This window comes from Mustela lutreola, chromosome 11, assembly GCF_030435805.1.
Source record: "Mustela lutreola isolate mMusLut2 chromosome 11, mMusLut2.pri, whole genome shotgun sequence".
Lineage (NCBI taxonomy): Eukaryota > Metazoa > Chordata > Mammalia > Carnivora > Mustelidae > Mustela > Mustela lutreola.
In genome coordinates, this window is record NC_081300.1 from 97,694,484 (window position 1) to 97,722,387 (window position 27,904).

At 57.2% G+C, this 27,904-nt stretch overlaps 1 protein-coding gene across 2 annotated transcripts in view; it reads right to left on the reverse strand.

The window, feature by feature from the left end:
* Positions 1 to 25,749, reverse strand: part of SCARB1 (scavenger receptor class B member 1) — a 68,232-nt gene extending 42,483 nt beyond the window's left edge. For both annotated transcript variants that reach the window (XM_059138819.1, XM_059138818.1), the window contains exon 1: positions 25,402 to 25,749. In XM_059138819.1, coding sequence (XP_058994802.1) covers positions 25,402 to 25,527 — 126 coding nt within the window. In that variant the 5' untranslated portion in view covers positions 25,528 to 25,749. The remainder of the gene's footprint in view (positions 1 to 25,401) is intronic.
* Positions 25,750 to 27,904: the final 2,155 nt, after the last annotated feature.

Sequence of the window (27,904 nt, forward strand, 5' to 3'; positions counted from 1 at the left end):
AGTCTGGAACCTGGGAACACCACACCCTTGGCTACTGTTCCAACCTCTTGGATTTTAAAGGGAAGACAAATAAAAGAAAAGCTTTTTATAGGAAACCCGAGTGGTTTGCTAAGACAATGGGGTGAGTTTCTTCAGCGAGGAAGTTGAGCCATCCCTGACTCCTCAACTTCCCTCCCACTTAATACCCTTCCGTCTTGGCTGCTCTCTCTCCGAGACGCACCTGAAGTCCATCCACTTCTCTCCAACACCACCCGGCACCCAGCACTGCTTGCTTGGACCAATGTGCTAACTTCGCCACTGGTTCTCCAGCTTCTCACCTTGCCCCTGGTCTGCTCTCCCCATGGGATCAAAGTTATACTTTTAAAAGATAAGTCAGCTCATGTCACTCCCCTGCTCAAACACCTCCCATGGCTCCCTATCTACCTCAGAATAAAATCCAAGTCCTTGACAGGGATTTACAAGGCTCTCTAACCATTGCAATCACTCCTCCCTTTATCAACCACCTCGCTCACTCTGCTCCAGCCACACCACACTCGTCGCTGGGGAGCCCAACAGGCAAGCTTCTGCCACAGGGCCTTTGCACTGACTGCTTGTGCCTCTGGGGCAATCTTCCCTCCCACGACTTCACTGGCGACCCTGTCGCTTCTTAGCTCTAAATCTATCTTCTCAATGAGACCTTCCCTGAATATTCTTCATCCCCTCAACAATATTTACTGAGTTCCCACTACCTGTCAGGCTCTGTTCTAAGTCTGCAGACTACAGCAGTGAATGAAAAGGAAAAGAAGACCACCCTTTCTACAACAGCCCTTCCGCAGTTACATTCTATCCACCGCCCTGTTTTATCCTCCTGGCATTATCGATGTTCGGAATTCCTATATATTTGTTGACAAGTCCCCCTGCCTGCTGCCTAGACCGCAGTCATGATAGACGGAGCTGGAGCAACCACATTGGATCATGAGGCAGCCTTGAGAACAGAAACCACAAAAAAAAGGACGGTGGAGTGGAAAGATAGGAGACTAGGATCCCCTGATTTCGTGGAGCCACCGCACCCATCCTGGGCAGCCTAGTCATCAGAGAAGTGTCCAGCCTACACGAGAATAGCTAACACGAGAAAGATTGACGACAGCATCGCTGGCCTGGAATGGAGCAACTAGAATGCTTGCACACTGTATTGTGCAAGCGTAAGAGGTATAGTCACTGGAAGACGTTGGCATTATCTGCGAAAGTGGAACAGACTTCTGCCCCACAAGAGAGAGCAGGCCACCTCCTAGGGCCTCCCCCAGAGGAATGAAAACACAGGTCCCTCCACGTACAAATGCTATGTCCATCAGGGCCCACAGCAGCCCCAAACTGGAAACACAGATGTCCACATAAAAGGGAAAGGATGAAAAGGGTGACATGCACGCCACAGGATGGCACCCAGCAGGGAAAAGGAGTGGACCCCGCATGCCCACAATGACACAGGTGAACCAAGCACAGAACCAACAAAGGTGGCACCGAGGAGAACGGGCAGCAGGAGTCTGTTCTTGCGACGATCCGGCCAGCGGGTAAAGCCGATCTCTGGTGACAGAGGTGGGGGACAGTGGTACCTCAGGGTTGGCACCAACAGCGCGGGTGGAGGACAACCATCTGCAGGTGATCCAGAAGAGCTCGGCAAACCTCTGTGAAAATTCACCGACATCTACACCGATACCGTGTACTTCCCCGTACGGATGTTAAATTCTGATTTTTGAAAAGAAAAAATGTAAAACAAAAACGTGGCAAGCCCTTGGAGGAGAGCACTTGGAAGGTCGTAAGCAGAGCCTCAGCCCACAGAGGCCCAGTAAGATGCTGGCGTCCCACCAGATCGGAGTTCCGGGAGACCAGCGAGGAGGCTGTCGGGGACACAGGAGGAAGAGGGGAGGCGTGGAGCCAGCCCTACAAGCAGAGGGGCCCCGACCCGACAGCCACACCTGCCTCCCTGCATTCTCCTCACCCTGCCCTTCGACACCTCCCAGCAGGAGCCCGGCAGAACTTCCCGGGCCCCCGTTTCTCATCTGTGCAAAAGGGACTAGACACAGGACCTACGCCAACAGTGACACCATGCTGACGTAATATGGTGAGAGGCGTACGCTGACTCTGCGTCTTCCTCCCCAAAACCCAGAACTCCAGTCTAATCCCAAGAAAAACATCAGATAAATCCCGACAGAGGGACATCCTACAAAATCACTAACTATCCAGGTCACCAAAAACCAGGACAGTCTGAGAAACCATCACAGCCCAGAGGAGCCCAAGGGGACACTGTGACCAGATGTGACGTGGTCTCCTGGGTGGACTTCTGGAGCAGAAAAAGGTTAGGAAGGAAAACCTAAGGAAAGCCGAACGGAGTGTGGACCGTAGTAAGCACTGTGAGTGGGGGACACAGGGCTTGCAGAACGTGGGAACTCTGTATTCTCTTCCCAGTTTTCCAAGACGTCTGAAACTGTTGTAAAATAGAAAGTTATTTCACAGCAAGTCAGACCCCCTCACAAGCCTGCTGGTCAGCTTGTATCAGAGTTCGAGGCAAAAGTAAAACTGTGGGCCCCCATATGTCTTTCCCAAACGTTAAAGTCGTTGAAAACAATACCGAAATGCTTACAATAATAAATATATTAAAGCCCACAGTATTATTTTAAGTTTAAATATTTTGCTTAACCCCAAACCAGAATTCATTCGTCATTTTATTTCTCCGGCATTAGTGGAAGCAGACTCACTGGTTCTGTTTCCTGGTGCTGCTTCGACAAGTTGCTTTTGACAACTTGCTTTTTGTCAAAAACGTACACGTCTACAACGTCACAAATTTAGCCTCTTACAATTTGAAGGTCAGAAATCCAAAGTGGGTCTCACCCCAAAACAGAGCTAAAATCAAGGGGTCAGCAGGGCTGGTTGTTTCTGGAGGCTCTCCGAGAGAATCCACTTCCCTGCCTGTTCCAGCTTCCAGAAGCCACTGTGCTCCTTGGCTCCTGGTCGGTCCCTCCAAACCCTGCCCTCATCATCACATCCTCTCCGACGCCCCTCCCTCTCTCTTCTAAGGACCCTTGTGACAATAAAAGAACAAAGTCCTCCCATTGTATCCTCCCTCTTTCTGGCTTTGAATGATATACGGGACAGTGTAATGTCTGGTGCTGTGGCAGCCATCTTGAGACCATGAGGACAATGCTAAGTCACATGTCCACCCAGAAAACCCAAGATCACCTTCCACCTGGAGACTTGTGAGTTCATCGCATCTGCCAGGTTCCCTTTGCCACATGAGCTAATAGGTTCACAGATTCCAGGATAGGACGTAGACTCCGGGGGACAAGTATCCTGCTTCCCACACCCCACTCAGAGATATGTGGCCTCCTCCTATACAGCCCCTCCACACCTGGCAACACCCTTGTGCCAGGGCAGAATGACATTTGCGGCCCAGGTGCCTCTTCCTTTCTGGAACATTCTTGCCTGCGGCCAGAGGACCAGACCCCGGCCGGACAAGGTGGACCAGATCCCACTGTGACAGAGGCATGCCACCTGGCATGCTGGGTCCACATCCCCTCCAGCCCCCTCCCCATAGGACACCACACCCCCCACCCCACACTTGACTTGCAGCCTGACTGCCTTAAAAGAAACCCAGGGCAGGACACACTCTGGGTGGCTTCTTTTAAGCTGTGCAGTGGGGGGCCTTTGTTCTCACAAAGGAGTCTAGACAACAAGCGCTTGCCGCCGCTGCCCCCTCCTGACTTCAGCGACCACAAGGACAGCCTTGCTTGACCACAAGGACAGCCTTGCTTGATGGTGACACAAGGGTGTCAGAACCTCGGTTGTGACAGGGGGCTCCTCGGCCCCCTGATATTCCTGGCTAGGGGTGTGACTGGCTGAGATCTCTCTGACAGACAGAGACCACAAGTAGGCAGAGAGGCAGGCAGAGAGAGAGGAGGAAGCAGGCTCCCTGCTGAGCAGAGAGCCCAATGTGGCGCCCCATCCCAGGGCCCTGGGATCATGACTCGAGCCGAAGGCAGAAGCCCTAACCCACTGAGCCACCCAGGCACCCCCCATCTTCACTGATTTTAAGGGCACACTTCAGTGGCATCAAGCAAATCCACGGTGTTGTGCAACCCGGGTCACCATCCATCTCTGGAACTTTCTCACCTACCCAAACTGTCCCCAGGAAACACCAGCACCCAGGCCCCTGGTGCCCCCATCCCCCATCCTGTCTCTGTCCCTGGGACCCCTCTGGCTGCCCTGTGTGAGCGGACTCCTGCGGTGTGGGTCCTCTTACGGCCAGATGCTCTCATCACTAAACACCAGGTCTCCCGAGCTTATCCATAGGAGGGGAGTGGGGGGGGGGGGCAGGGGCAGGACGGCCTTGTTTCGAAGCTGAGTCACATTCCAGCAGCTGGAGGGACCTCACATTGACCACACCTCTGTCTGTGGGCACCTGGGCTGCTGGGGTCACGCGGCCACAAACACGGGTGCGCAAATAACCTGCCCGCGTCCTCGCTTTCCATTCTTTGGGGCCACATGCCCAGCAGGAGAATGGCTGCGTCATATGGTAATTCTGTGTTTAACTTTTCCGGGAACCCAAGCCCGGGTTTCCACAGAAGCCTCGCCGTGCCGCAACCTCACCGACAGGGCACAAGGGCACCTGTTTCTCCACACCGTCGCCAACCCTGGCGATCTTCCCGGTTTTTTGGTACCAGCCGTCCTCGTGGGTGTGCGGTGGAATCGCTGTGGTTTTCGTTGACATTCGTTCGTGCATCTTTTCCGGAGAAATCTCTCATAAGTCCTTGCCCTGTTTGTTTGTTTTTGCTGCTGAGCTGTCCCACCAGGAATGTAAGGCCGCACTGTCCATCTGCTCTTGATCGTTCCCCACGCCCCCCAAACAGAAGCGTGAGAGCCCTCCCTGATCTCCTTCCCTCCCACCCCAAGAACAGTCTATTGGACAACCCAGTGGCTCTGTGAAGCGGCTCTTCTTTCCGCAGAAGAAATCTGAAATCTGTTCCTGTCTTCCAAGGGCGTCCCAAACGAACTGAAACCGAATCTAAACCCCTCACCATGTCCTACAAGGCCCCAGCCTGCCTCTCCCCGGCTCCAGCCCCACTGGCCCATTTCCTCTTCCGTCACTACATAAGCAACTTCCCACCTCTGGGCCTTTGCACGTGCTGCGCCCTCTCCCCAACAAGCTGCTCCCATGCCTGACTCCTCCTCGAAAAGGCCCGCCCAACCACCCCACCAGAGCCTGAGGTCAACTCACCAGCCTTGCCCCTTTCGGACGGCCTTGGTGAGCGTCTCTGTTTGCTTGTGCACGGGCCGTGGCTCCTGCTGCGATGTCGGTAGCTGAGACCGGGGCCCGGTCAGCTCCATCCACAACGGCAGCCCCCGCACTGCCAGGGCCCGGCACAATAAGGTACTCAGCGAACATGTGCCAAAGGAACGAGCAACCTTTCCGATCACTCAGGACCCAGCACCCCTCCTTCTCACAGCAGGTGCCCCCCACCACTCCCACCCCAACAGTATCACTCCTTCGGCTGATTCACAAACAGGGCTGCCCAGAGCCCATTCTCTACCGGCCTGTCCCATCCGTCCACGGGGACTGAAATCCCCTGAGCCCTTCGGTGCGGCTAAGGAGGCAGCTGGTGAAGAATGCAAAGCTCCCCTGGCTAGAGGAGGGGCACCCCCTGCTAGTGCGGCTCCCTGTCCACGCGGCAGAGACATGGAGCCCGCCCTGCTTCCCCGAGACGGGTCAGCCAGAGGACAGGTGTGAGATCTCCCGAAAAGTCACAGATGCTGCAGAAACGCAAGGCTGCTTGTTATTACGTGCAAAACCACGAAGAGGACTCGAGAAGCCCCTCCCGACACTGTCCTCCAGGGCTGAAGGCTATCTGGAGCCTCAGCTGGACTCTGTCCCAGCCCTGACCTTCCTTCCCTCCTCGCCAAGGACACAGGTGGCCACGAATGCTGACAGTTCCCCCGCACTCACTCAGCTCCCAGCCACAAGGGAGCCCGGAGGTCAGCAACGTCAGTGCTCGCGTCTTATGGAAGAGGATGGTGAGAGCCAGGCTGCCCGCCAAGGACAGCCTCCCCGCCCCCTGCCCCCACCACAGCCCCTCTGCTGCCCCTCCCCGGGCCACGCGAGTCTGCCACCCTCCTGTTCCAGGTGTTCGGGACATGCCCTGCCTCGCCGTCCCCACCACCACCGACCCCAGGCTCTCCCCGGGAGCAAGCAGCACCCAAAGCACTGTGCTCATCCAGTCCTCAGCCGTGGGGACGCCCACAGCACCCCACCTGACAGACGGGGACACTAAGGCAGGATGCTTGCCCTGTGCTTAAGGCTTTCAGCACGGTCAGAACCCCCAGGGGCTTCGGATGGCCCTGCTTTCCTCTGGGAACTCTTCCATCCCCAGGACCCTGGACAGCCTCCATGAACAAACTCTGAATTTACTCCAGAAAGAGACTGGAAATCGATGGCACAGCCGAACACGCACGGGGCAGGGTCTGCTCACGCCCCATTCACCAATCCGTGTGTCCCTTGGAGCAGCATCTGCGTGGCCCAGGCTAGGACTGTCCCCGCTTTACAAATGAGGAAGCCAAGGCCCGGACAGGCGTCACTTGCCCTCGGTCACACAGCTGGAGGGCACTGTCCCACCGAGACAAGCAGACATCAGCTCACCAAGGAACACCCCCAATGAACTGTCTTGAACACCTAGAAATCTAGATTTCTGTGCAAATCCGCCCGCCTTTAAATGCTGGCTGCCAAGTTACTTAAGTAAAATGTTTAATCGCAGTGTGGGCCACACAAAACACCCCTCCAACCAAGTCTGGGCTACCTCCCTGGGAACAAAGCGGGAGAGCGCAGGCGATGGTCCAGGCTCGCCTTCCGCCGCCAGCTGTGTGACCTCTGGCAGTCTCTCGGCCTCTCGGAGCCTCTGTGCCTCCACTTGGACCAGTTAAGGATCTTAAAATGAGATTATCCTAGATCACGTGGGGAGGCCCCAAATCCAAAGACAAGTGTCCTTAGAACAGAATATTCAAAGAAGGGCCGTGTGCAAAGGAAGGCAAACATCGGAGGGATGTGGCCTTCAGCCAAGGGCCACCTGAAGCCACCAGAAGTTCAAGACAGGCTCCTCCCCCAGAATCTCTGCAGGGAGCATGGTCTCCGTCAACACCTTGATTCCAGATGTGGGGCCTCCAGAGCCGCGAGAGGATGCATTTCTCTTGCTTTAAACCACCAAATCTGTGATCGTTTGCTACGGCAGCTCCAGGCACCCAACATGTTCCCCGAGAAAGTTCTGGAAGACACACAGGCATTTCCAGCAAGTAGCCTTTTCTAAGATGGATCCCAACCTGTGACTTCCTGGGTCACGTCTGCGAGGTTCTGGCAGGAACTAGGAAGCCACAGCTCTGCCTTCACTATGCTGTTTCCCAAGCCCAGGGGCTGGAGGGAGGGCCTGCGGCCAGGCCCTTACGAGGTGATGTAACCGCCAAGGCAAGGATCTCCAAGATCCACCCCCAGGTACCAAACCCAAGGTGGAAAAAGGCACGCGGGCATGCGCAGTGTGTGCCTGGGAAGGAAGGATGTACCAGTCCCCGTGGACACACACAGTGTTTCTCAGGAAGGAGCTAGTAAACTAAGTAAACTAGTCAACCAGTAAACCAAGTTACCAAGCAGCCTCCTGGAGTAAGGACCCACCGTCAGGGCAGGGAGCGGTGACTTTTCAGCCTGGGCGATTTTCTGAGCTTGGACTAGTTTTTCACATGCTTTCAATTTTTAAAAACCATGCCCCTGTTTTTCTTTCTTTATCTCATTTCTGATGTCAGCAGGGGCTTTCTGGGCACAAGCCGGCCCTGGGAGCACATTTAGTCCCCCTGTCATGAGAAACAGGACCGGCTGAGGCCGTGGGAGCTGAGAATATCTATACAGGTCCAGAGGGGCTGCCAGAAGAAAACCGAGTTCCCAGAGAACCGAAGAACTAGGGGCTGGGTCTGAGCCTGGAAATCTGCAGGTCCGAGGCTTGGGCACACACACTGGGGTGGGTTGAAGAGCGTCCCCCGGAATTCACGTCCATCTGGGACCTCAGAATAGGACCCTATTTGGAAATAGCATCTTTGCAGAGGGAACGGAGTTATGGATCTGGAGAGGAGTTCATCCTGAATCCAATGACAGATGCCCTTCTAAGAAGAGGGGAGGACAGAGACCCACAGAGGGGATGGCCACGTGAGAACAGAGACCCCGGGAAACTCACACACACACACACACACACACACAGATGCACACCATTACAAGCAGGCGGGGACACTGCTCTGGGACAGCTCCCGGTCCCGGACACGCGCCCACCCCCTCTCCTGCTCCACGATTTCTCAGGAGAACCTCATGTCATCTGCCACTCCACGCTTAGTTCACCTGCACCATCCGGAGCCTGAGATTTCTGATTAAGCCAAGCCCGAGGCCTGGGGTCTACCCCACTTTGTGTGACCCCCCCAGCCGGCCCCTCACACTCTCCGAGGCTGGGACCCTGCACCCCGACTGACATACAAAAAAAAAGGTGGCGGGACACCTGGGTGGCTCAGTCATTCAGCCTCTGCCTTCAGCTCAGGTCATGATCCCAGGGTCCTGGGATCGAGTCCCATATTGGGCTGCTGCTCCCTCTCCCACTCCCCCTGCTTGTGTTCCCTCTCTCGCTGTGTCTCTGTCAAATAGATAAATTAATTTTTAAAAAATCTTAATAAAAAAAAAAAAAGGAAAAAAGGTGGCTCTGACTCAGAAAGGCACATCAAAACAACACCCACCACCACCAGAAAGGTTCAAGAAGGCCTGAAGGTCTAGGCGCTGCCGTGGGTGGTCGTGCTTGTGCCCGGCACACCGCGACCCAGCACTCCACCACCAGCACAGCCCACGGAGGTCCCCGCGAACCAGAAGGTGGGGGAACACCCCTCCCCAGGGCTATGCAACGCAAGGTGCCCCTGGGCGGGGCTGCCTGGCCACACCCGGCTCCAAGCACTGGGCACCAAAGCCTGCGTGGAGGTGTGGTTCGTCCACAGAGCTCAGAGACGTGGGGCACCTGCCATAGGTCACACAGCAAGCAGGAGGCAGAGCCGGGAGGGGAGCACACGCCTCCCACCTCGATCTGGAACTGTGCTCCCAACCTCTGCTCCGTGGGCAGATTCCCAGCGCGACACGGGATCGTGCACCGTGCACGTGAGCCCACGCTCTCGAACACGCACGTGTTCTCCCAGGCCCGCAGAGGCACGTGGACACCCACGCTCTCCACAGCTCTAGTCACCGTGGCCCTGAGGTGCGTGCGGCCCACGTGTCCCTCCACGGGTGAGCGAGTCGACAAAGTGTGCTCTCCTCACGGGATGAAAACAGGGGGTGGCCAGGGGAGGGCCTGAACCGTGGACACCTGCCACAGGGCGGCTGGCCGGCGAGAACATGGAAGCAGCCAGACAGGACAGGACACAGACTATAAGACCCCGCGGGTAGGAGCCGTCAAGAACAGACAGGTCCGCAGACTCGGAAAGCAGGCTGGGGTCACGGGGGGCTGGGGGGTCCTCTCTGCCCCCAGAGAGGGAGGACTAAGGGGGAACAGGTGGCCCTGCGGAGGGACGAGACTGTCCTAGGAGCCCACGGAGGCCCCTGTGAAGGCACTGAGTGCCACCAAACAGATCACTTTAAAATGAGTGACTGTACATGATGTGAATTTCACCTCCACTAATTACGAAGTGAAAAACTTAACGAGGGGCGTGAACGCTGGTGCAACCGCTCTGGGAATGAGCCTGACGCGTCCGGGCAGAGCCGAAGCTGCACTCACGGGGACCGGCGGCCCTACCCGGGCTGCGGGCCCTCGGGGAACGCGGCCGTGCACGCCCACCGGCCGCTGCCAACAGGACACACCCGGACGGCCTCCCGGAACACTGCACCAACGTGAAAACCGGGCGTGGCTTCTTGCAACCCCCAGGCTGGCTCTCACCAACAGAACGAGAAGCAAAAACAGACCAAAGGGTATGGTACGTGGGTCCCGGTCCGTCTGGGCTGAGCTGTCAGAATGAAATGCCACCGACAGCATGGCTTGGTCCCAGCAGACATTTGTTTCTTACAACAGGGGTGGGGGGACGGGGGCTGGAAGTCTGAGGATGCCATCGTGGTCTGGGGAGAGCCCTCCTTCTGGCGGCAGGCTTCTCAGGGTGTCCTCAATGGGGGAAGGGGCAGGAGACCGCCGGGCGTCTCTATGATAGGGAGTTGTGAATCCCATCGGTGACACCAAACCGCTAGGCTCTCCTGATCCCAACCACCTTCTGATCCTATCACCCAAGTCACCAGGTGTGCAGTGTAGGAATCTGGCGGGGACACAAACACACCCACTGCAGTGGCCCCACAAACCCCAAAACCCTCCTCACAGGCCCTCAACCCAAAAGGCCCAGTCCAAAGCCCCATCCAGAAATCGACATCAGGTACGAGCAAGGCCCCAGTCTGGAGCCTGTGAGATCAAAAAATGCATGGGCTTCTAGAATACCATGGGCGGGGGTGGGCAGGAGGAGGCCCAGGTTCAACACTCCCATTCCCGAAAGGAGAAAAAAAAAGGTGGACGGGTCCAAGGGGAGCCTAAAACCCAACGGGGCCAACCACACTAAACCCTGGAATCATTCCTGGGGTCCCGCCCTGGTCTTGAGGAACAGCACATGGGCAGCTAAACGGCCCCACGGTGCATCCATCCATCCCGTAAAATCTAAGATTTCCAGGCACCTTCCCTCACTCCTCCGCCCTTCCCCTTGGGCTCCAGCTGGCTGCCTTCCTGAAGGCTGGCTCACACCCCCATAGATCCCCTTATCAAACCGTCATCAGCCACACCCGGCCTTCTCTCTCCACCGTGGAGAAGGTGAGAGGTTTCCAAGCGGTTCGGTTCTGCCTCCCTCTGATGAACCATCTGTAGGTCGCCTCGCTGTTGGCATTTTACGATGTGCCCAGGCCCAAGCCAAGCCACACCTCCCACCCCGGGCTCAGGTGTCCGATTTCATCTCCTGCCAGCTCGACCCGCCACCGGACACCAGCTCAGGCAGGCTCCGGCTCCTTTCTCTCAAGGATGGCCTCTCCTCCGGTTTCCAAGCAGGTGCCCACGTCCGGAGCCACCCCACCCGGCTCCCGACCACCGGGTGTTCTCTAAGAAGACGGGGGGCTCTCGCCAGTTCCCCTCTCCTCCTTCTGAGCCCTCACCAGGATTGATCCTAAGGGTCCACTCGGGTCAATGTGGGCTCCTTCCGGCTGGCACCCCATTCTCCCAGCCTCTGCCGGGACCTCTTCCCCAGGTTTGGGTGCAGTGAGAGCAGCACCCCACTCCGGGTACCAATCTCTGCCCTCGTCCATCCCGGCTTCGAGATCAAAATGCCATAGGTAGGGCGGCTGAGAAACAATAGATCTTCACTTCTCACGGTCTGGAAGTCTGAGATCAAGGAGGCGGCAAAGGCACGTGAGAGCTCTCTTCTGGGTCGTAGGCTTTCTGCTGTGTCCTCACAGGGCAGAAGTGGCCGGGGACTGTCCGGGGACTGTCTGAAAAGGGCACTCATGGGGGGCACCTGGCTTGAACTCAGGCTAAGCCTCTGACTGTTGATTTCAGCTCAGGTCATGAGCTCAGGGTCATGGGATCGAGCCCCGTGTTGGGCTCTGCACTCAGCACAGAGTCGCTTCTCTCTCTCTCTCTCTCTCAAATAAATAAATAAAATCTTTAATAGATAAATCAGAGTGCTCTAACGCTTTTATAAGGGCCCCACCCTCTAGACCCAGTCACCTCCCAAAGTCCTGCCTCCTCATACCATCACCCTGGGCTGTAGGTTTTGCCAAGAAATCAGTTTTGGGAGAACGGATGCTCGGACCACAGCCGTGTGACAGGTGTCCGCGTGTGTCAGGCACCTCCCTGGAAGCAAGTCCTCTTTCGCCCCAGGGAGGAATCAAAGACTAGGGAGTTGGGACAAGGAAGCTGGAGGCCGCAGCGGGTGGTATCCAGGAAGCCTGGGAACGGGCGGCTGAGCCGAGTCCTGGGAAGGCAGAGTCCCGGCAGCTGCCAAGGGATTCCGGCTGCAGTAGGCTCGGAGCCGAGTAGGACCCGCATGACCTCTACCGCCGGCCCAGAGGCCAGAAGGGGCCAGGCTGACAGGGCCTGAGATTTCTGCAGGACTCAGAAGGATGGGGGGGGGGTGTCCCAGAACAGAGGGGAGCCCCTCTGCCACCACCCAGCTCCGCTCTCCAGCCCAGAGGAGGAGGCGGGTGTCTGGCCCAGCCCAGCCCAGCCCACAGGCGGTCACACTTCCCGGTGCGGGGGTTAATCCAGAGGCGGGGTGGGGAAGGGGGAATCGGGCAGCAGAGGCCGGCGGAAGGACCCCAGGCCTTGGCTGGTGCCTCGCGTGAGGGCCAGAAGGACTCAGTGGCTCTCCCAGTCCCGGGGTGGGGGAACGGGGTGTTCAAGCCCTCCCTGGGGTCCCGGCCTGCAGCGGGTGAGGCTGCCAAGCTGCGGGCTGGTGCGGGGGGGGGGGGGGGGGTAGTCCAGACACCCACCCCAACGGAGCCATGAGAGCTCTGCTCCCATGCAATGCACACAAGGAGGCACACAAGGAGGCTTTAGTGTAGGAATCGGTTGGGAGAAAACGTGCGCTGATGAAGAAACAACGGGACAGACCCACATCGCGGGGCACCCTGCCAAACACACTGGCCCGGTCCCCTCGCCAGCAATGAGCACCGCTGGGCAGAGGGCTCTCTCCAGTCCCCCCGCACGGTTCTGGCAATTTCCCCAAGCTAAAATTTTTTCCAACTAGAAACCCGGGAAAAGAGCGCAGGAACTGCCGTCCAGTTGTTTTAAGGGGCAGAACGGTCCCTTGTGGGAAAGGCTGGGGCAGCCACATGGTGGAGCCTTCCCAGGCCTCCGGACGGACTAGCGAGAGCCCCCGAAGTGAGCCGGGAAGACTCAGAGAAGAGAGCAACAGTGCAGTGAGAACAGCAAGACGCGGGAATCGGGGCCCAGTACAGTCCCGCTCAGGGGAAACGGAGGCAGGCTAATCCTTGTATGGGCTCGTGTCCGTAAGGCTAAGACGATGCCAAGAGCAAACACTTACGTGACACTTGCTAAACTATTGTCCTAAGTGGTTTACATATGCCAACTCCTCCACACGTTAAGAGCCCTAGAGAGGAGATTCCATTTTACAGAGCAAAAAGTAAGGCCCAGAGATGTTACGTCACTGGCCCAAAGGCACACAGCTGTCACGTGGCAGAGTCAGGATCTGAACCCGGATGTCTGGCTCCAAAGCCCCCCATGCTCTTGGGTCCACCTAATCTCCTGGACGCCAAAACCTTGGCCAAGGGCTGGAGAAAACTCTGGGGATTTGCGAACTCACGGCTGACCTTGACGGTGACCTGCTGCGCCCCCTCATTCAGTACTACCTTCCAGCTCCCGACAGCCCCCTCTGCTCCACGCCTGTCACCCAGATGGAAGGTGACCATGTACCCACCCAGGGTATGCTGTCAGGGATGTTCTCAGGGGCCCCGAGGGCCTGGCTGCCTGGGCAGGCTCCTCCCACACACACCTCCACACTGTCCTAGCTAAAGAAGTAAATGTCCCAAGGTCTGGGGCAAGGGCCAGCAGGCTGGCAGTCGTTCCTCCGGGGATTCGTAAGCCACACTGCAGAATGCACCTGCCAGCCTCAAGGACTCCAGTCCAACCTCCCAGTGGTCCCTGGGCGGACTGTGATAAAGGCCACAGGGTCTCCGGCCATCCCTCCCTCGCCACTCTTCCCTCCAGCACGCAACCTGGGGAGCCTCCCACCGGGAGCAGACGAAGCCTGAACTTCGGCACACTGCGGCTCCGACATCTCTCCCAGTTTATAGAACAACACCTCCTCCCAATCCTGCCGCCAGGATGTGGGGCAGACAGGGGACACAGGAACCCTGGTGAAGGGCTGAAACCCGCAACTGCTCAGCTGCTTCCGAGTCCTGCTCCCCTGGCCCATGCGGCCTCTACCCAGCATCCCACCCCCTCGGCTCACCTGGGACAATCTGCCCTGCCAGCACTCACTGTTAATTTGCGCTGGGGCCTCATGTAAATCCCTGCTCCCTCTGGGTTTTGTTTTCCCCAAAGGAAAAAATTTTAAAAGGTGTCAAGTAAAACCCAAGTTCCAGATCTAACGATCTGAGAGCTTGTGAAACCTTCCCTGATAAAAAGCAAAGAGCTGCAAGCTACCACCTCCACAAGAGGTCTTCAATTAAGCCAAACAAAATAATCTCTAACACTGGAATTGCCAGAGTCACAGAGGCAATGAGATACAGAGGGGAAGCTCTTCTGGGGCAAAGGGCCCTTCAGCCAATTTTTTCTGCCTGTCACCTTTGCCTCTTTCTGCTAACACTCTCATCCCCCACCCTCACCCCCATCCCACCTCCTTCTTATGTAGGGCTCTACCCCACCCACCTAACTCCCTGTGGTTTGGGAAAAAAGAAACTCCTCCCCCAGCTCCAGGGATGGGCACATGATCCAATCCTGACCAGTCACAGCAGTCCACTTCTCAAGTCCTGATGACTGGCTCAGGGAGGAGCATGTAACTCGAGCCCAGCCAATCAAAGCCAATGAGCATTCACAGCACAACTTTTCCCAGCTACTAGGAAACTTCTCTAATTACCCTTAAAGGTCCCTCCACAAGGCTCCCTTTGGAGACCTCTTGGGAACGTCAAAGCCTCCAGACTCTCTCCCACATAGTGCGGCTGACCATTTGTTTTCTGAGCCCCAGACTGAGACGCCAGTGAGTGATACGGGAGCATATGTACCAAAATATGAATCTTTAACTCCAGGATTGCATTCAGGACCCACGGGAAGAAGAGCAGGGTCAGGAGAAATCCCCCGATGACTCCCAGGCTGACAGGCGGTTCACTGAGTGTAGGGAAAGGATTTTGTATAGGTGAGTCAGCGGCGTGATGCCTTACAGAGTAAAACCATCAGCGGGATGGAAGGAGCGACCCGAGTCTCCCCTTCCAGCCTCACTTAGTCTCTGCTGGTGGAGACAAGAGATGGTCCGTAAGTGACTGCCCTTTCATGCTGAAGCAGGAAGGGAAACACACCCCTCCCCCGTGCCAGTCACCTGCCAGCTCAGGCCACCCTACCTGGTGTGAGGATCCCCACTCCCTCCAGGAGGCAGAAGGAAAGGGCTCTAGACCAGCCTCCACACCTCCCCAAGCCCCCCCAGCCAGGACAGGTGCTGTTTCTTTACCCACCACTCACAGACGGCCCTGATGGCATCTCTGTAAGTCATGTTGGGACTGAGACGGGGTCAAACAGAAGACAGCAGTGCCCAGCCAGGGGACACACCCAGTCGCTGGGAGGGGGTAACATGGGGTAGCTATAACACAGATGGAGCAAACAGTGGCAGTGGGGCTCGTGGGGGAGGGTTGGTGGTCAGGGGGTATCATCTTCAAGAGGTCACATTAGAGTGGAAACATAAAAGAGGAACCAAGCACAAGAACCAGAGGGGAGGGCGCCTGGGTGGCTCAGTGGGTTAAGCCGCTGCCTTCGGCTCAGGTCATGATCTCAGGGTCCTGGGATCGAGTCCCGCATCGGGCTCTCTGCTCGGCAGGGAGCCTGCTTCCTTCTCTCTCTCTCTCTGTCTGACTCTCAGTGTACTTGTAATTTCTCTCTGTCAAATAAATAAATAAAATCTTTAAAAAAAAAAAAAAAAAAAAAAAAAAAAAAAAAAAAAAAAAAAGAACCAGAGGGGAAAAGCATTCTGTGGAGAAGTAACAGCACATGCAAAGGCCCTGGGGCAGGAAAGAACACAGGGGCACTGCAGGAAAACAAAGACCTGTGGGGCTGGAATACGGTGAGCATTCTGAGAATGGAAGCAGGCAGGGGCTGGACTTACAGGCTGTGGGGACAGGCAGGCTTCCTACCCCATGCAAGAAGCTTTTCATTACAGTGGTAAAATGATCCCAGTTGCATTTTCCAAAGAGCATTCCGGCTGCAGCAGCGAGAGCGGACAGCACGGCGGCAAGAAGGCGCAGGAGCAGACAGCACGGGGAGGACGCTGGCAAGAGGTCTGCAGCAGGGGCCCGTGCAGAGGAGGGAAGCCAGCGCCCCGTCCCTGCGCAGGATCACAACCGGCCGCTAGTCACAAACCTCCCTGCGCAGCCACCCTTGTCTTCTAAACATCCATTCCATAAATATTTGAGAACCCACGATTCTGTGCGAGGCACCATGCTAGGTGCTCGGGACAGGGCAACACGCAAAATCACCGTCCTGCCCTCACAGGGCCCGCATCCTCCCGGAGAGAAAGGGACAGCAGATGACAAACATGACGCACAGGTATAGTATGTAGGCCCTCACAGGGTGACAGGGCTCCGGAAGGAAGAGCCGGGGAAGGAGAAGGAGGGGTCAGAGCCCGGCGGAATGGCAATGGGCAAATTCAAACAAGGGGGAGGTCAGGGCGGGCCTCCGAGAGCGCCCGAGATCTGAACGCAGCCCTAACGGAGGTGGGAGCGCGAGTCACACACCGCAGAGGAGAGAGGCAGGCAGGGGGAGAGTAAGGTGGAGTGTCAGGAGGCAAGGTCAAGGGAAGGGGAGGGCCGCGCGGGGCGAGGGGCAGTTGGGGGAGGCGTCAAGAGCCAACAGGAGGGTGCAGCTCTGACCCCGAGGAGGGGGTGGGACAGGCCCACGGCGGGGGGTTTCGAACAGAGGAGGACCGTGAGCTGACTGCAAAGGTCACAGGTTCCCTTCCGCTGCTGTGCGGAGAAAACCCAGCCCGGGAGCAAAGGCGGACGCAGGGAGGCGGTCGGGAATCCAGGTGAGAGCGGGTGGCCCCTCGGATCGGGGCGGGAGCTGGAGGTGTGGCCCTTCCAGTGGGATCCAGGATGTCCTGTGAGGAGGGAGTCAGAAACATCCTGACGGGCCAGTGTGGGAAGTGAGAGTGAGAAGGGAGATCCGGGCCTTTCCGCCCGGGCAGTTCGAGGCTGCAAAAGCCACAGACAGAGATGGGAATGCAGACAGAGCCTGGAAGAAGGGACAGAGATAGGATCGGGGCCTGGGGCGGGGAGAGGGGCCGGGCACAGGCCGGGGTGTGCAAGCAGCCTTCCACCACCGGAACTGAGATACAGAGCGGGCCCCTGGATGCCGCGGGGGCTGGAATTCAGGAGGAAGATCTCGGCCTGGGATATCAGCCGGGAACCCGAGACAAAGGTGCCACTCACTGCCCGAGGCTCCCAGAGCTCACCCAGGGAATGCACGACCCAGAAAGGATGTCCAAGGCTGAGCCCTGGGACCCGCCAGGAGGCGAGGGGTCAGGGAGATAAGGAGACCCGAACACAGGAGACAAAGAGCAGCCAGCCGGGGAGGGAGGAGGAAAACCAAGAGAACAGACATTTCTTGAGACGTGTCTCAAGAGTCCTTCTAGGACCTTCCAGAAAAGGTGGAAGGAACTTCACCCAAAATGCCAGGAAGCAAACAAGGGTCAGGCCACTCCTGTTCCTTCCCTGTCCCCAGCATGAGGCTGTTGGCAAAGAGGAAGACACAGTGCGGTGGGGGGAAGAGGAAGGAGGCGAGAAACCCACAGCTGGGCCTCGGGCCACCGGGGTCCCACCGGGCCACCGGGGACCTCTGGGTTCAGGGACGATCTAGGCACACAGTAGCTTCAAATCAGGCTCAGAATCACCCCGGACGCCCTGCGATGCCCAGCTGCTGGGCCCTGCGTGGCTCCAAAGCCAAGAATGGTCTGTTTGTGTTGTTTTGCTTCTCTGCATTTCTGCTCCTGCCAGCCACTCCCAGAGCCAGGAGAGGCCAAGGTCACGTTTGACAAGGGGGAGGGAAATGAGGCACATAAAAGAAGGTCTCCTTTTGTTTTGTTTTGTTTTGTTTTGTTTTGTTTTGAATGTTTGGCCTAGGCACACAATCGAATTCTCCACACAGTACATGTGTTGACGGGGCCAAAGTTACTAGATCTTTCTTCGCGGAGAAGAGCAGGGGCCCAACACTCCTCTGCCCAGCCCTCTGGCCCTCAGATCACCAACCAGAAAAGTCTGTCTGCATCAGCCTCGTGCCAGAAGCCAGCCCTGGGAATGTCCCATGAGCCAGGTGGCCGTCCGCTGCGACGCGAGGTCACCCTTCTGGGCACCAGCGACCACCAGCACGCCCGGCAGACGACGACGGCGCAGACAGGCCAGTGCCGGGACGTGGGGACACTTTACCGAACGAGGGTTTGATGACACCAACGTGTGACTCACTCTGTGTCATTCGCTGCTAGAGGAAGGCCAGCACAAGGTGATTCCAGGTAACTGAGCTTAGCCAGTTCTAGCTAATCACATTGAATCACGGACGGGAGGCACGGCCGGTATTAGTCATTCCAGGAAGGCACCGGGAACGGTTCACGGAACGGGAAGAGCCGGGCATCCGGAATACACCGGCACTGCCAGGCCAGCGGAAGGCCAGACGGTGCTGGTGCCTGTCAGCACATGCATACACGCGCACCCAACACGCACGGACACGCACAGATGTGTGTGCCCACGTGTGCTCACGTATGTGACCGGGCACACCGACCAGTGTGCCTGTGTGTGACCATGTGCGGCGACATGTGTGACCACATCATCACTGGCGCGTGAGCCCACACATACACACACGTGTGCCAACACAGGAGGACCACGCGTCCCATACCACACGCGGGCGCACAGCAACCTGTGTGCACGCATGCCCGCGTGTCCACGTGTACGCTCACACGGCGACACCGTGCTCCCTGGTTACACACATCCACACGCGTGTGCACGTGCTCCAGCCTGTGGCCGCACGTGTGCGTGTGCCCATGTCAACATGCGTTCGCCCATCGCCCGTCGTGTATGCACTATCGGCACACGCAACAATGCTCGCGTGAGCACACACGCCCCCTCAGGAAACCAGAGAGGAAAACAAAACTAAATCCAACTCAGGGACGCTAAAAATAGCTGTGGTTTTCAGCTGTCACCGTGGAGTGAGATGAAGTGACCTCCCACCGGCCGGGAGGACCAGGAAGTCCCCCTGTGGGAAAGAGGAAGCAAAACAACCCGGAGCGGGCATGCACCTGCGAGAACGGAGCGCCTTCCACCCGCCATCGCCCGCCAGTTCCACACAGCCTGGTCCCTGGGGCCAGAGACGGGAGACACCCCCCCGCCCCGCCAGCAGTCCGGGGCTCAGGAGTGGCCAGGCTGGGACCCCGGGGGCTTCCCAGAGCTTCGGGAGCAGAGCTGGCCAAGCCCACCCTACAGGAAAGGCCACCCTTCCCCGCTTCCCTTGGTGTCCGCAATTCCAGGACACACACAGACACACACAGACACACACACTCCTGACTGCAGGGGAGCCCGCTGCCCGCTGGCTGTGCAGGGCAAGCAGAAGGGGAGCTCCACCCAAACAGAGCACAGGAAGGGCCTGCCCTCCTGCCAAAGATTAGCCCAAGACACTCAGAAGCAGAGAGCGGGAAGCACAGGGCAGCGGGCTCAGGATTCAAATCCTGGCCCTGCCGCGTCAGCCGCGTCAGCCGGGGCAAGTGACTTCACGGCGCTGTGCTTCCCCCATTTCCTGGGTAAAAGAGAGGCAACAGGAGCTCCCTGGATGCTAAATGAGATGATGTAATACGCCTAAAACACTTAGGATGATTAGGACCCCGGCTGGCCAGTAAGAAGCACTCTTTAACATTCTCTGTCTTCAACCTCCACCTTCGAACTGATGCGCGGAGATTGGCTAGGGGGCCCGAAGCCACCCAGGGGCATGGGAGGACAGTCCTGAGGCTCTCTGGGTGGCTCTCGCTGAGGGAAGAACTCGTCTGAGTCCAAATCTCGGGCAGGGAGAGAGGATAAGGAAACAACCTGACCTCAAAACACGGACCGCCTCGCTATTCCACCATCCGCGCAGGAACGTAAGAGCTGCTCTGGCCCTCGGAGACCCTGCAGTGAGAGCGGCCATGCAGGCCTTGTCCCCAGCAGACGCCGAGGCTCAGGAGGGAGAAAGAAGCCACACAAATAAACATATAACATAAAAGACTACTATTAGGGACATGAGGGGCAAGCTACACAGATATCTGGGGGTGAGCCCTCCAGACGGAGGGGAATGCAAGCCAGAGACTCTGTGGTAGGATCAGGCTAGGCAGCCTCAAGGACATCAAGGAGATAGCGTGGTAGGTGAGCAGGGAGGCCAAGAGATGGTGAGGTACGAGAGGGAAGGGGAGTCAGACTGTGGGGGCCTTCAGGCCACTGAGACGACCTTGATACTCACTCACAGTAACATAGGGAACCTTGAAGGGTTGTCAGCTGAGGGGACACATGATCTGACGAGTGTTTTATCAGGATCCCTCTGGCTATCTATGAAGACCAGAGATGAGACTACTGCACCAGTCCAAGCAGTGGATGGAGAAGGCCACCAATGGTGATGCTGAGAAGAGGGGTTGAAATCCAGATACACTTTGAAGATAAAGCCGATAGGATCTGCTGATAGACCATATGAAGGATGACCCAAGATCTTCACCTCTACACTTGGGGGAGCAAATGGAGGTGTCATTTACTGAGATGGAAACACAAGCTGGGGAAGCCTTCAGCAGCTGAAAAAATGAGTGGATAAAGCCCTCGAGACTGATTTCAATCGGAAAATCAACTTAGAGACGGCAGAGGGGACCCAGCTCCCCTCCTGGATGTGGAGGAGGCTTGGAGGCCCATCGACTCATAGTGGCCCAGCATACAAGCACCTTCCCCTGCAGCCCAGCTGCAGCAAGGGGGCTCCTCCTACCGCTGGGCCTTCCCTGTCGGACCAGAGACACCTGGTAACTTGGAAACATACTGCCAGGGACCTGGAGCGAGCATTCCTCATCCATTTGAACAGGGAGGGCCATGCATGCCAGGCTCAGTCCTAGGCAGTGGAGACAAGAGTCCCCATTCTCGGGGCTCCTGGGTGGCTCAGTGGGTTAAAGCCTCTGCCTTCGGCTCAGGTCATGATCCCAGGGTCCTGGGATCGAGCCCCGCATCGGGCTCTCTGTTCAGCAGGGAGCCTGCTTCCTCTCTCTCTGCCTGCCTCTCTACCTACTTGTGATCTCTGTCTGCCAAATAAATAAATAAAATCTATATTTTAAAAAATAAATAAAAAAAGAGTCCCCATTCTCCTGGCATTTTCCTCCAGGGTATTTACACACACACACACACACACCAGGAAGGTTACCTGGGGCAAATTACTCTCCAAAGCTTCGTTTCCCTATCTGTCGAGGATGGTAATGAGAAGTGTCCCAGAACTGTCCCAGGACTAAACAAGACGGCATTCACCAAGATGTCTGGAACACTGCCTGGCCCACGGGAATTCGCGACTGCTCTCCTTAGTGCATTCCGGCTGGACACCTCCTGTCCACTCCCACCTACTGAGGGGACGTAGAAGGGGTGAGTCTCCCCTCTTTCCCTGGACCTCTCTCAGCAACCTCAGCCTACAAGGCTGCTCCGTGTGTGCCGCCCACGGTGGGAGGCACGTTCGACCACTCTCTGGGGAAATCTTGGATTGGTTACTAGTTTTTAATTAAACACATAACACATGAATATTCTCCTTGTTTAAAGGCACCCAGGGGTGCCTGGGTGGCTCAGTCCGTTAAGCGTCTGCCTTCAGCTCAGGTCACGATCCCTGGGTTCTGGGATCGAAGGTTTGAGTCCCGCGGCGGGCTCCTTGCTCAGCAGGGAGTCTGCTTCTCCCTCTCCCTCTGCCTGCTACTCCCCCTGCTCACTCTCTCTCTCTCTCTCAAATAAGTAAATTATTATAAATTTAAATAAATTAAATCTAAATAAATAAAATCGAAAAAAGAATTACAGATAAAATATGTTTCCCTCGGCCACAGCCCAAGCCTCGCCCTTTGCCCCGAGAGTGAGCACTCTGTCAGTCCACCCCTTTTCTGACTGTGCGTGCACTGTCCCCCACTGGGGGACCTGAGTTTTATCTCAACGACTTCTCTATTTTGCCAACTCTCTGTGCTAAAGCATACACATCGAGTCCCTTCTTTCTAACTTTTGCCTAGAAATCTATCGGATGAAGGGCTCCAGCTCCCACCCCCACCTTATTTCCTAGGTCCTGGCTGACACGTAGACCCCACCTCGGGACTGTGGCTCTGGCCCTCCACTGCCACGAGCCGTACAGATGCCAGCAAGCCCCGGACCTCTGCTATGCCTCAGTTTCCTAACCTGTAGGAGGAAACCAAAGCACCACCTCAACCTACCTCTCAAGGCTGTGGTCAGAGTCAAACAAGAAACACGAGACATGTCCAAGGTATTTGCACACATACGTAACTGCCTTTGTAGTGTATAATCTCGCTGGCAGGCAAACTACACCTGACCCGTCTCAGAGCTGAAGAAAGAAACCGTGCCTCGGAGGTGAAGTGAGTGGCGTGATGTCCCCAGCTAGCAAAGGGCCCAGCCAACTCGGCAGCCCCCGGGCTCCGGAAACTGACTCGGGTTTCAGAATGCATCACCTCCCCACTCAGCCCCATCAGCAGCCTGAGAAACGTAAATCAAACCCATCAGATCCACAACAACAACAAAAGGATCAGCGTGAAGTATAAAGATGGCAGACATGCAGGGGGAGTGGGGCTTTCACGCTCTTGGCGGGCGCCTAAATGCTGGAGCTTTCCAGAAAGGTGATTTGGTGGTAACTGTCAAAATTCAAACGAAGCAGGCTTCGTGGTCTACAGGCTTCTGTTCTGAAAATCTGCCCTGTGCAGGTATTCGTGACATGTAGGCCGAGAGGTATGGACCAGGACACTCACGGTTCAGATGCTTGAGACAGAGAAAATCACCAGTCAGTAGAGAAACCAGGAACTAATCAAGGGCATAGCGATTTAAAGCAATACCATGCAGAAAGGGCAGGAAAAATGATTGATTTATTTGTTGTGACCTGGAAACATTTTCAAGAGATATCCGCGAAGTGAAAAGCAAACTGCAGAATATTTATATGTAGTATAATTCCATGTATGTAAAAAATACATCGTAATGTGTGTAAATACATACTTATGACATAGGCACCGATAAAGGTCTAGAAAGATACGCACCTGCCAACAACGGTGGTAATTATTATCTGAGAATGGGAATAAAATGGAGGGATCTCTTTTCCCCTCTGTTTGAATTTTTTATTTTTTTCCAAGCAAGAATGCATGTCTTATAGGCGGACTTCTTGAGTTAACTGAAAAGCATAAGAAAATAGCAAAGCACAAGGCCTCCCATTCACGCTGCCCATGGACACGTGCAGCCAAAGAAAACACCGGCAGGCAGTCCCTCCCTCTCGTCACGACCCGCCCACTCGGTCCCCCGAACACAGACATTCTTCTTCCACGGGAAGGGACTTGGCTGGGACTCAGCCTGGGCTGCCCAAGAAGTGGCTGTCGTGGGCTGGGCTTGCCTTCCTGCCTTCACGCCACTCGGACCCAAACCAATCATCTTCGGGAGATTCACGGAGGATGCGGGGCGGCTCTGGCTCCACCTTAAGCCTGGAAATTCTCGGTCCAGGACAGCTGAGGATGATGGCGGTCTCCACTCTGGAAACCCAGAGTTAGAGTGGGGGAAGGAGGGGGCACCTGCGCGTGAACCCGTGTGCACAGAACTGACTGACATCCCTAGAAAGAACCACCCCGGGGGACGTCTGGGTGGCTCAGTCGGTTAAGCGTCTGCCTTTGGCTCCATTCACGATCCAAAGGTCCTGGGATCGAGCCCTGCATCGGGCTCCCTGCTCAGCGGGACAGTCCGCTTCTCCCCTTCCCTCTGTCCCTCACCCCTGATTGTGTGCTCGCTCTCTCTCTCTCTCTCTCTCTCTCTCAAATAAATAAAATCTTTTAAAAGAGGAGGGGGAAAGGAGAAGAAGAAATCACCCTGGAGTTCACCCAGGAATGATGGGGCCCACAAGAGGCTTCAACTATAAACCCCACCCACTCTCGCACCCCCAAAGCAAGAGGCTGTTTGCACAGGGTCCTGATGGCTCCCATGTTTACAGCACCTGGATGACACCACCGGGGGCTCTCCCTGAGAGAAAGCTCTCACGGCTCTTCTGAACAGTGTAACCCCTCGGCCACCGTGAGAGAGAACAAAGCAGTTCGAACGCACTGAGGTGACCCCACACACATCTGTCTGGCCACCCCCAGAGGCCAAAAAAACACGAGAGGAACTCAGGGCTCAGGGGCACCAGCGGCCAGGACCTCCTCGGAATCAGACTACAGGGCTTACTGGGACAAGATCTGCAAACAAACAAACCAACAAAAAGACACCGTGTGCCCAACATGACTCCCAGAGACCTTGAGAAAAGCCAGTCCTCGCCTCGTGGTTAATGACGGCCGAGTCCCAGAGAGGGACGGTAAGCAGGTGTAAGCAGGCTGTAGACCACATTCATCCTGTGATCCATTCATCCCCAGGCATTCCGTACTGGGCAGGGGGCACAGATAGGAAACGTGGACAAGTCCCATTCTCAAAAAACCCACCTAAAGGAGCAGGCTAAGGGGAAAAGAGAAATCAACCGGCAAGTGACATTACCCACATCTTTATGGACGCTCGCTCAGTGTCTGGGCAAGATGAGCCTCAGTTTCCCCTCCCCACACTGCCGGGCTCTCTCTGGCATCAAGGCTCTGAAATGCTGTGACCCTGGCCTTTCTGAACGCCAGCTCATTTAAACAGGCTGTCCAGACACCCAGGGCAGAGTCTGATGGTCTGAGGCCAGCTAATTTGTATCCACGGTTGAAAGGGCAATCCTGCGGAAAGTTAAGATCAGAGGAAAGGCCTCTGCTAATGCGGCCTTGGGCTCCTGCCTCTGTGGGAATCTAAGGGGAAAGCCGCTTACCATTTCCAGTGGGCACCAGGAAGGCAGTGTTGGGGGAGGACCCAGCCCTGAGCCTCTCAGAAGGGCCTTCCAAGGGGGAGCTTCTGGACAGCAGAGTGCTCTGCACTACTATCGAGGCCGGGGGACCCATGTGAGTCTCACAGAAGCACATGAATGGAAGGTTCCTGTCGTCCTGGGTTCACAGGAAACAGGCAAAGTGCAGCCCTAATTTTAGCAGATAGGGCCTCAGGCTGCTGAAAGTCAAGAGGCGAGAAAGTAGCACCATAATGGGCTCACACTCCAGCCTGGCCTGGGCGGCAGACTGCTTAGGGTGAGGTCTCTCATTCAGGCCTCCCCAACCCTGGACCTGCGCCTCCAGGAGAGCCCCCAGATGCCCCTGCGCCCCCCAGCCTCGGCCTGGATCGGGGAGGGTACTGCGGGGGCAGCCAGCGGCCCCTCGCGATGCGCTCCGGGCACCCGCTGCTCCGGGGCCCTGACCCAGGGCGCCGATCCTGGCTCTGGCTCGCCTGCCCTGTAACTGCGCGCGCTCCTCCGCGCCCTGCGCCCTCCAGCCCCGACGCCGCGCGGGCCCCGGCCGGCGCCCCTCACCCACCTTGAGGACCTGCTGCTTGATGAGCGTGGGCACCACCACGATCATGACGGCTCCCAGCACGGCGCACAGCAGCCCAGCGAAGCCCAGCACCGCGACCGCCCGGCGCGCTCTGGCGCGGCTGCCCATGTCTGCGCGCCCTGGCTCCCGCCCGGCCCTCGCGTGGCTCCGCGCCTGGGGGGACGGGGACCGAGACACAGGCGACACAGGCGGCGACTCTAGGGCAGGCGGGCCGCAGCGGCACGGCGGGGCCCAGACGGCGGCGCACGGAGGAGCGCCCCGGCAGGTGGCCGGCGGTTTTATGCGCCATCGCCGGCGCAGCCGGACCGCCCCCGGGACGCCCTGGGCACCAGGATTCGGGCGGGAGCCTACGGGCGGGGGCGGGGGGCGGGGGCTGCGCCGGGTCGGGGCGGGGCGGGGGCGGGGCGGGGGCGGGGCGCGGATCGGACGGTCGGGAGGACACGCCCCGCGGGGGGTAGTCTGCGCCCCACGCCCTCGCTTCCGTTTCCGCGGGAGACCGCGCGGGGATCCTCGTGTGCGGCGTGCAGTGGCGTCGGGGGAGGGGGGGTTGGCTCCCCCTCTGCCTCCTCTTCCCGGCTCCTCCCGCCTCTCCCTTTCCCGGCTCCTCCTCCTCCCATCACCCGCTCCCTCTCCTCCGCTCTCTCCCGGTCCTCCCGCAGCGCCCCCCCCCCCCCGACCCTCCTGCTCCCCCCTCCTTCGCCCCTGCCCCTCCTCCTGTCTCACTTCCTCTGTCGTGACCGGCGTCATGGGCACATTTAGTAGGAGTTTCCCAACTCATCAGAAACACCGGAGCCCCCATCCGCCCTTCTGCGACCTCACTGCCATCCCCCAAGCCCCCAGCCACGCTCACATTCCGTTCTGGCCTCGCTCTCGCTGGGACCAGCCTTGCAGACTCCCGCCTCAGTGCCTGATACACACAACCCACCCCCAACCCCCCTTGGCATTCTGTTCCCCTAGATATCTGCCCGGCTCCTTCCTTCATGACCACTCTGCCACCTTATCAGAAAGGCCTTCCACCCGCCACCTCGTGTAAAACAAAATAGCGCCAGCGCTCCCCGTCTCCCTTATCGCTGAGAACCACCTGGCCTGTTACACAGTCATTCTGACCAGCCCCCCAGCTGGAATGCTGCGGGCAGACTCTTGGTCTCTCTGAGCCCCTGCCTTGTCCTCCGCAGCTAGCACTCTGCCTGGCAGGTAATGCTGCGCCCCCTGGGCTTAGCACCTTGCCCAGAATGGCTCCATTCTCCAGGTGAGGAAGCAGGCACAGGGAGGTGACATGAACACACCTTAGTGTCTGCTTTCTAATGAAGAGGGAGATAGGATGAGCCAGTGAGCAGATAAAGGATGCTTAATTGCAGGTAACAGGTGCTCCGAGAAAACACAGCAGGTGCTCCCGGACGGCTCCCCAGCCTGCACGCGACATTGAGCTTTGAGCCCCTCATTCTCTAGATCGGACTACTAAAAGGACAAGGGACTGGTTGAGGGTTACACGGGATGGGACGCAGTGTCCTCAGCGCCTGGCGAAGGCAGGCCAGTCCCTGCTGGCTCGGGAGGAGGCCTTCAGAAACTCTCCTTCAGCTGTGGAAGAAAGCAGCATGATCTGGCCGAAGCAGTATTTGTGTACAGCACCCACTCCATACCGGCCAGAGAGCCTTGCCTGCCACTGTCCCCCACAGCAGACCTGACCTTGCCCCGGGTGCATGCAGGAGGAGCCCAGCCCCTGACCTAGATCGGGGTGCCAGGACAGGGCTGCGGTGTCAGACCGGAACGAGTCCGGGGGAAACCGTGCTCCGGGGTTTCCTGCAGCAGAGTCCCAGAGCAAGGCACTTGGCCCACTCTTGGCCTCAGTTTTCTCACTTGTCCAGTGGGGACAATAAGAGCCTCTCCCCAAGGGCTGTCGTGAGGTTTAACTGCATTGGAAAACAGTGGCAGGGCTTACTTAGATCAGTTCCCGCAACACGGGAGCATGGCTGAGGCCGGTGTTGTCCCAAGACCTGCACGACCTGGCTCTCGCCCACCTTTTCTGCCTCCTCTCCCAGCCTCTCCCCTTGCTAACTGTACTCCCAGCCTCCCGGGCTTTCTTTCTGTTCCTTGAACAGCCCAGCTTTCTCCTGCCACAGGGCCTTTGCATTTGCTGTACGTTGTGCTCAGAACACTCTTCCCCCAGATCCTTCCAGAGCTCACTTCTGCTCCAGACTCCAGCTCAGCATTCACTCCCCGGAGAGGCCTTCAGTGCCCAGTATCCAAAATGGGAACCCCAACCTACCAGTCACTGCACCCAATCATCCCCATTTTATCTGAAATGGTCTTACTGGTTTCTTTACTTTTGTCTCCCCCAGCTCCCAAGCAACAAGCCGGTCTGGTTTTGCTGATGATACATCCCCAGCACCTCGGGCAGTTCCTGGCACATGTTGAGTATGCCCTGAAGTCTTCAGGTGATCAATTAGCTCACTGAGGCATTAATCAATCAAGTCAATTAGTCAAT